The sequence below is a fragment of the Hypanus sabinus genome, chromosome 26 (genome assembly GCF_030144855.1).
Source record: "Hypanus sabinus isolate sHypSab1 chromosome 26, sHypSab1.hap1, whole genome shotgun sequence".
In the NCBI taxonomy this organism is placed as follows: Eukaryota; Metazoa; Chordata; class Chondrichthyes; order Myliobatiformes; family Dasyatidae; genus Hypanus; species Hypanus sabinus.
Window position 1 is genome coordinate 30,485,459 of NC_082731.1, and position 9,169 is coordinate 30,494,627.

At 55.9% G+C, this 9,169-nt stretch overlaps 1 protein-coding gene across 1 annotated transcript; it reads left to right on the plus strand.

Moving 5' to 3' along the window:
* The first annotated feature begins 1,249 nt into the window (after positions 1 to 1,249).
* Positions 1,250 to 8,947, plus strand: LOC132381383 (neurofilament heavy polypeptide-like). The gene is made up of 3 exons (XM_059950749.1): positions 1,250 to 2,547; positions 2,849 to 3,040; positions 6,898 to 8,947. The coding sequence occupies exons 1-3, from the start codon at positions 1,305 to 1,307 to the stop codon at positions 7,299 to 7,301; spliced, it is 1,839 nt and encodes a 612-aa protein (XP_059806732.1). The 5' UTR covers positions 1,250 to 1,304; the 3' UTR covers positions 7,302 to 8,947.
* The last annotated feature ends 222 nt before the right edge of the window (positions 8,948 to 9,169 follow it).

A 9,169-nucleotide genomic window follows, 5' to 3' on the forward strand; every position in this document is an offset into this window, starting at 1 on the left:
TCCCCGTCTCTGTCCTCTCCCACACTCTCCCCATCTGTCTCCCCCTCACTCCATCTCTTGCCCCTCTCAGCCCCCTCCTCCCCTTGCTTCACCACCTTCATGCCCTCCCTCCTTGCTTGCAACCCCTCCATCTCTGTCCTCGTCTCTCTTCCCCTTCCCCTCCTCTCTCTGACCCCCATCTCTTTCTCCCCCCTCTCATGGCCTCATTCCTGCAGAGCCGTCCCCATTCCCTCCCGGGACGTGGGTGTCACTGCGCTTGCCTATCCTCCACTCGAGAGGGTAGCGGGGTTTGTGGTGGGATTGCGGGGATCCCCTCAAACTCCTCACCATGTAAGGGTGGAGGATCCCACACCGCTGCTGAGGGGTGAAGAGGTTCTGGGGCTGACACTTGGGACTGGTGAAGGAAGGGATGCGGGCAACCTGTGGGCGGTGGTGTTGTTCCCTGACAGTGGGAGGGATGAGGGAAACGAGTGAGGAGTGAGAGAGTGGGGGTAGGAGAGAGAGCGAGGGAGAGGGGTAGAGTGATGGAGAAAGAGAGGGATGGAAAGTATGTGTGTGAGTGAGAAGGAGTGAGAAAGAGTAAGAGTGGATTACAGACAGTGTGGGGGAGAGAGAAAGTGGATTAAACACAGAAGGGTAGGAGTGAGAGAGGGAGAGAGTGGATTAAAGAGTGAGGGAAGAAAAGAGGGGGGCAAGTGGATTAAAGAGAGGAAAGATGAGAGAGATAAAGACAGTGAGAGAAGGGGAGAGAGAGAGAGAGAGAGAGAGAGAGAGGGACTGAGTTACTGTGACAGAGAGAGGGACAGACTAACAAGACTGAAAAAGGCAGCAACACAGCGAGAGGTGAATGAACTGGTAAAAACGTAGAGAGAGACAACAGGAAGGAAGCTAGGGGTGGGGGAAAAGAGGGGAAAGACAGAGAGGACTGAAAGAGAGAGCAGAGATGGGAAGGAGAGCCTGAGACCTCCCACCCCCCGAATCAAGGTCAGCAGCCTGGGTGGGCCGAACTGTCTACCCTGTATTCTGTCCACCCAGTGGTGGTAGGGGGGATGTAGATATCCCAGGACCCAAATATTTTTCCTCCGGATCTGAGTCAGGGCTGGGGGGTGGGGGTGGGGGGAAGGAGGAAGGCAATGTTATTGCCTGGAATGTTTGCCCGCCTGTGTGCATGTTTGTGTGTGTTTGCTCTTTCCTCGCTCCCTCCCTCCTTGGCCTGATTATTTTCTTTGGAAGGGTTGGGGTCGGGGGGCGGGGACAGCAGATATATCAGAGTGGCACAGACAGAGCCGGCAGCAGTCACAGGGATGAAGATCGACAAGCGGCTGCTGCTCTTGGCCCTGTTGGTGTCGGCCGCCCTCTCCGGGCCCGTCCGACGCCAGGACTCCGACGAGGAAGAGGAGTCCGAGGAGTCCGAGGAGGAGGAGGAGGAGGAGGAGGAGGAGGAGGAGGAGGGGGGCGAAGGCGGCGAGCAGGCGGGCGAGGGGGCAGAAGAGGGCGAGGCTGGCGAGCAGGAGGCCGAGGGGGCACAAGAGGCCGAGGGGGGACAGGAGGAGAAGGGCAACAGTACCCAGCCTTCCCCCGGTGAAAGTGAGCCTGCCGAGACCCCGGCTGCTCAACCGGAGGAGCCATCGCCACCTGTCGGCCAATCAGAAGCCTCCGCACCTGCTGCCAGCCAACCGGGGCCGTCCACCTTTGCCGTTAACCCACCAGAGATCTCAGTAGCCGTCGCCGTCCAACCAGACATCGCCGTACCTGCTGCTGCCCAATCAGGGGTCTCCGCTCCCACCGGCGTCCAACCAGAGGTCTCCGCTCCTGCTGCAGTCCATTCAGAGGTCTCCATTCCCAATGGCGTCCAATCAGAAGTCGCCGCTCCTGCCGCTGTCCGATCAGGGATCTCGAGTCCCGCTGTGCCTGCGATCAGCCAACCAGTGGTCTCTACGCCCAGAGTCAGCAAATCAGAGGTTGGGGCACCAGCGGCCAGAGAACCAGAGGTCAGTGCAGCTGCCTTTAGCCACCCAATGGCCTCCATGCCTGCAGCCAGCAAATCAGAGGATGCTGCCCCGCCAGCTGTCCAATCAAGGATCACTGCAGCAGCACCCAGCAAACCAGAGATTTCGGCACCTACAGTTGACCAATCAGAGGTTCCTGCACCTGGCACTGGCGAATCAAAAACTGCCCCACTGGCTGGCCAGTTGGCGGTCTCCATGCCAGCAACCAGCGAATCAAGAGCCGCACCATCCCCAGCCGGCCAAGCAGAGATCTCCGCTCTCACAGACGGTGAATCGAAAGCCCCAGCAGCGACGGCTGGACATCTGTCGCGACTCCTGCCGGCGGCGAGACAGCCAGACGCTGCCGGGCTCCTCGCCAGACAGCCGCTGGCCTCCGTCTCGCTAGCCAAACACGTGGATGCCGCTCCACCGCTAGCCAAGCGGTCCGACGCCCTGGAAAGCCCGGCTGGACTGCCAGCCGTCCCAGTCGCCCTGACCAGACAACCAGATGAGCCGGCCAGGCTGAGGCAGCAGGTGGAGACGGCACTGAATGAGATAGGTGTGTGGGAAGGAGAGGAAGGGAGGGTGGGAGGGCGAGGCAGGGGAGTGTGGAGGGGGAAAGAGAAGGGGAGGGGTGAGGGGAGGGAGAGGAGGGGAAGAGCAGAGAGAAGAGAGGGGTTGAGGAGAGAGGTGGAGGAGAGGCGGTGGGGGAAGAGAGGGGTTTGGGTGCAAGGGGGAGGAGAGGGGGCAGAGAGAAGGGGAGGAAGAGGGGGGTGTAGGGAGGTAACTTCCCCAGGTCCCTCGTTGCGTTGGTGACCCCCATCTCATACAGCGGTTAATGCTTCCTTCCCCCTGTGCAGAGCTGCAGGTGACCCAGGAACTGGCTATAGTCCAGCGTCTGGCCCTCCGTCTAGACACCGTGGAGGCCACCCTGTCTAGCCACACCAGTCGGTTTCAGCGTCTGGATGCCACGCTGGCTGAGTTTCAGGATGCCATCAGTAACATCTCAGACTCGACGTACACCAACCGCAAGGGCATCGGGGAGCTGAAGGGTGAGTGAACAGGAGGCCAGAGAGACGGTCCAGGGCCATCCGACCATCTCCTGTTTCAACCATAGACGTCTCTCCCCACCCCCTATCTGACACATCTCCCTTTCTCCATCTGACCCGTCTCCCACTGACCCTCATCTCCCTTTCTCCATCTGACCCATCTCCCACTGACCCTCATCTCCCTTTCTCCATCTGACCCATCTCCCACTGACCCTCATCTCCCTTTCTCCATCTGACCCATCTCCCACTGACCCTCATCTCCCTTTCTCCATCTGACCCGTCTCCCACTGACCCTCATCTCCCTTTCTCCATCTGACCCGTCTCCCACTGACCCTCATCTCCCTTTCTCCATCTGACCCATCTCCCACTGACCCTCATCTCCCTTTCTCCATCTGACCCGTCTCCCACTGACCCTCATCTCCCTTTCTCCATCTGACCCGTCTCCCTCTCCCTCCATCTGACCCATCTCCCACTGACCCTCATCTCCCTTTCTCCATCTGACCAATCTCCCACTGACCCTCATCTCCCTTTCTCCATCTGACCCATCTCCCTCTCCCTCCATCTGACCCATCTCCCACTGACCCTCATCTCCCTTTCTCCATCTGACCCATCTCCCACTGACCCTCATCTCCCTTTCTCCATCTGACCCGTCTCCCTCTCCCTCCATCTGACCCATCTCCCACTGACCCTCATCTCCCTTTCTCCATCTGACCCGTCTCCCTCTCCTGACCCATCTCCCACTGACCCTCATCTCCCTTTCTCCATCTGACCCATCTCCCACTGACCCTCATCTCCCTTTCTCCATCTGACCCATCTCCCACTGACCCTCATCTCCCTTTCTCCATCTGACCCATCTCCCACTGACCCTCATCTCCCTTTCTCCATCTGACCCATCTCCCACTGACCCTCATCTCCCTTTCTCCATCTGACCCATCTCCCACTGACCCTCATCTCCCTTTCTCCATCTGACCCATCTCCCACTGACCCTCATCTCCCTTTCTCCATCTGACCCATCTCCCAGTGACCCTCATCTCCCTTTCTCCATCTGACCCATCTCCCACTGACCCTCATCTCCCTTTCTCCATCTGACCCGTCTCCCTCTCCCTCCATCTGACCCATCTCCCACTGACCCTCATCTCCCTTTCTCCATCTGACCCGTCTCCCTCTCCCTCCATCTGACCCATCTCCCACTGACCCTCATCTCCCTTTCTCCATCTGACCCATCTCCCACTGACCCTCATCTCCCTTTCTCCATCTGACCCATCTCCCACTGACCCTCATCTCCCTTTCTCCATCTGACCCGTCTCCCACTCCCTCCATCTGACCTCATCTCCCTCTATCTCAGTTTGCCTGATCCCCTCTTCTTCTCTCCCATCTGACCTTGTCTTACTCTCTCTCTCCATATGACCCACATCTCCCTCTACCTCTGTCCATCTGACCCCTCTCCTCTTCCCTTTCCTATCTGACCCCGTCTCCTGTCTTACCCCGTCTCTCTCCATCTGAGCTGCTTCTCCCTCTATCTCTCCCCATCTGACCCTCATCTCCTTTTCCCTCTCTCCCATCTGACCTCCCTCTCTCACCCTCTGTATGAACTTTCTCACTCCCTCCATCTAATCCGATCCTTTTCTCCACCTGACCCCCATGTCCCCCTTGCTCTGATCGTCTCACCCCGTCACTATTTCCCTCTCTCCATCTGACACTCTCTCTCTGCTCCACTCATCTCACTCCCTATTTAATTCCCTCTCACTCAGACCCTCATCTCCATCTCTGTCTGCCTGGCCCCTCTCCTGTTCCTTTCTCCCTCTGATCTCATCCCTCTCTCTCACCATCTGATTCTGCCTCCCTCTCTCATCTGACCTCATCTCTCTCTAATTCTGTCTCTGACTCACCTCACTCCCTCATCTAATCCTCTCTCTCCATCTGATTCCCTCTCTCTGCTTGTGTGTGTCTCTCTCTGACCCATTCCACTCCTTCAGTCTAATCCTCTTTCTCTCTCCATCTGATTCCCTCTCTGCTTGTGTCTCTCTCTGACCCATTCCACTCCTTCATCTAATCCAGTCTCTCTCTCCGATTCCCTCTCTCTGCTTGTGTCTCTCTCTCTGACCCATTCCACTCCTTCAGTCTAATCCTCTTTCTCTCTCCATCTGATTCCCTCTCTGCTTGTGTCTCTCTCTGACCCATTCCACTCCTTCATCTAATCCAGTCTCTCTCTCCATCTGATTCCCTCTCTCTGCTCATGTCTCTCTCTGACCCATTCCACTCCCTCAGTCTAATCCTCTTTCTCCATCTGATTCCCTCTCTCTGTTTGTCTCTCTCTCTGACCCATTCCACTCCTTCAGTCTAATCCTCTTTCTCTCTCCATCTGATTCCTTCTCTCTGCTTGTGTCTCTCTCTGACCCATTCCACTCCCTCAGTCTAATCCTCTTTCTCTCCATGATTCCCTCTCTCTGCTTGTGTCTCTCTCTCTGACCCATTCCACTCCTTCATCTAATTCAGTCTCTCTCTCCATCTGATTCCCTCTCTCTGCTCATCTCTCTCTCTGACCCATTCCACTCCTCTCTCTCTCTCTCTCTCCATGATTCCCTCTCTCTGTTCATGTCTCTCTCGCTCCCTGACCCATTCCACTCCCTCAGTCTAATCTTTCTCTCTCCATCTGATTCCCTCTCTCTGTTCGTCTCTCTCTCTGACCCATTCCACTCCCTCAGTCTAATCCTCTTTCTCTCTCTCTCCATCTGAATCCCTCTCTCTGTTCATGTCTCTCTCTGACCCATTCCACTCCCTCAGTCTAATCCAGTCTCTCTCTCTGTCTGATCCCATCTTCCTCTCTCTCCACTGACCTCATCTCCCCCAATCTTCACTGACCTCAACATCTCCCCCTCTCTCTCCACTGACCTCAACATCTCCCCCTCTCTCCACTGACCTCAACATCTCCCCCTCTCTCCACTGACCTCAACATCTCCCCCTCTCTCCACTGACCTCATCTCCCCCAATCTCCACTGACCTCAACATCTCCCCCTCTCTCTCCACTGACCTCAACATCTCCCCCTCTCTCTCCACTGACCTCAACAACTGTTTCAGTCTATTCTTCATCTGATCCGGTCTCTATTTTATTCTGATCCCACCTCCCTCTCACTCTGTCTGACCCACTTCTCTCTCCCTCTCACTGCTGGCCCCACCTGTCTATCTGATCAGATTCACTTGCTCCATCCTACCCATTTCTTGCTCATTCTTTCTCCGTCTGATCTTCTCTCTCTTTCTTTCACTCTCTCTATCTGACTCTCCATCTGATCTTCTCCCTCTCTATCTGACTCTCCATTGCAATGAGCCCCCCTCTCTCTCTCTGTCCAATTTCATCTCTCTCTCTCCTGACCTATTTCTCTCCAACTGCCCTCCATTTCAGTCTGACTCGAGCACTGCCGCAGAAAAGCATTATTCACTCGTGCTCTCTTCTCACTGCTGCCATCAAGTAGAAAGTACAGGAGCCTCAGAGGTCGCTCGACCAGATTCAGGGACAGTTATTACCCCTCAACCACCAGGCTCTCTAACCACAGGGGATAACTTCACTTGTCCCATCACTGAAATGCTCCCGCAACCTATGGATTCATTTCCATGTTCTCAATATTTATTGCTTATTATTAGTAAATTTCTCAACAAAATATTTGCAGAGTTCATTGGCCTTTGCATGTCAGTTCTTCATTCACTGTTGGGTGTAATCTTTCTTGGATTTATTGAGTAAGCCCGGAGGAAATGAGCCTCGGGGTTGTATAAGGTGACATATATGTACTTTGAGAATAAACTTACTTTGAAATTTGGACCTTGATGCCTCCATCTGTCTCTCTCTCCCCGCCCTGCCCCCACAGGATGTTCCCGGGGTGTCCGCCACAACGCCAAGTGCTTCCTGGGCTTCAGATCCTTCCAGACATTCGAGGAGAGCTTGGCCCGGTGTGGTTCCAGCGGGGGACGCCTGGCCTCGCCGCACGACCGGGCCGAGAACGAGGCCCTGGCCGCCTACACCCGCCTGTTCTTCGCCCCCGGCAACTGGCCGGCCTGGATTGGGGCCACCGATGAGCGGAGCGAGGGGGTCTTTCAATACCGGGACGGGCAGCCGGCCGGGCTGTGGGACCCCTGGTATCGGGACCACCGGCTGGGTCAGCCCAATGGTGGGCGGCGGGAGAACTGCGTGGCTCTCTCCACTGACGACGGCAAGTGGTGGGACAAGGACTGTCAGAGGAGAATGTACTACATTTGCGAGTACGACTACTGAGGGGCTTCCAAACCCTGCCCCCTCATCCACGGGATGGGGCCAATAGGGAGGGGGGGAGCTGGCACGCCCAGGGAAAACGGATGGGTGTGGGGGGCTCAGAGGGAACCTACATCACCATGGGAATTCTGGGCTTTCCAATTGGCTCCTTGGCCCAACACCAACCCTCCAACTGGGCCCCTGACTCTCCTCTGGGTCTTTAACCTTGCAAATGGTTCCTCAACCTTCTGGTTGGGACTTTAACCATTCAGAGGGTCCTTCATATTCCAACTGAACCCACAAATTGGATCACAACGCTCCAACTGGACACCCCAACCCTCCAATTTGACCCCTCACCCTCCAGTTAGACACCCTAACCCTCCAATTGAATACTTTGAATTTCCAATTGGACTCCAGCCCTCCAAATGGAATTTTAACCTACCAATTGAACCCCCCCCAACCATCCAATTGGACATCCAACTCTCCAATTGGTTCTTAACCTCCCGGTTTGGTCCTCAACTCTCCAACTGGGCTCTTAACCTTCCAGCTGGGGGACTTCAACTTTCTAAGAGGATCCAAGACCTCCCAAATGGATCACACAGCAGCTCCCTGAGAGCCCCATAGGGCGAGAGCCTAGTCTGGTCCCCGAGAATCCGTTTCCCCTTCCCCCCCTTCAAGGATGGGATGTCACCTCACTGCCCCTGCCCAACTTTCCCATGTTTCCCTCAGGGTGGCCAAGATGCAACAGAGGGGTGGGGCTGTGTCAGTGTAAGGGAAGGAGAAGAGGGCCAATCACAAGTCATGATATGGAGAGGCAGGATGGGGGAATGGGGTAGAGGAAACGGGCCAATTGCAAACATGTTACTAAGGCGCTTAATGACCAGCCAACTGCCAGACCTTTTACTATGGTGCATTAGAAGTAGCAAGCCAATCAGTGACAATCATACTGAGGCACATTAGAGCTTGGTCAAGGGCCACTGTATTACCACGATCTGTTCTGGGACAGGGACCAATCAATAAAAGCGATGCTGAATCCCACGCAAGGAAGTGCCAGCTGATCACTCAGCCAGTGTCCCGATGCCAAATACATTTAGGCCAATGGGTGGCCAGGATACTGAGGCGGCCGGACAGCTGGGCCAATTGGTGGACTGCGCACTGAGATGAACTGGGTGGAAGGATCGATCAGCAATCAGGAAACTGAGGGGTCTCAGGAGGAGGCCACCGCCCTTGGACTATCTTCCATTCTATATTACCTCTTCACTGGGCTCCATTTGCCTGTACTGATCCCAGGACACCCAGAAATCCACCGGCCTTGGACTCAGGGACAGTCCATGCAGGTGTTGAGGACTGCACAGTGCGAGGGCAGCTCCCCTTGATTCCACCCCATCGCTGGGAGGCCAGGGATGCGGCAAAGTGCCCCACAGCTCGAAGAGATAAACGACCTCACAGCAAGGGGGCGCCGGGGAGGAGGGAGTGAGGGGAGGGACGCAGGGGAGGGAAAGGCTCCTGGCTGTGCTGGGTGGGGGAGTGTGAGTCGGTAACGGGACAATTACAGGAGTCCATCCTTGACTTCGGTCTCTCTCCCTCAGGATCTGCTGCCTCCGACTGATTCTGTATCTGTGGTTTCAATAAACTCAGAGCTTGCCACCCATTCCTGGTGTGAATGGTCCATTTGTCTCTCTGGTTGCGAGGGGTGGGGGTGGGAGGAAGTTTTCGAACCTCCGCCGTGGAATTCACCCCGGATTCTGCTCTCTGCTAGTGAGCCGGGGTCCAGATCCTTCTGTGAGGGAGGGAGGGAGGATGGAGCCAGGAAGAGGATGAGCCCAGGATCTGATCACAAGGATCTCGGGAAGAGCTGGGGCAAGCTGCGTCCAAGAAGGAGAGCGGGATCT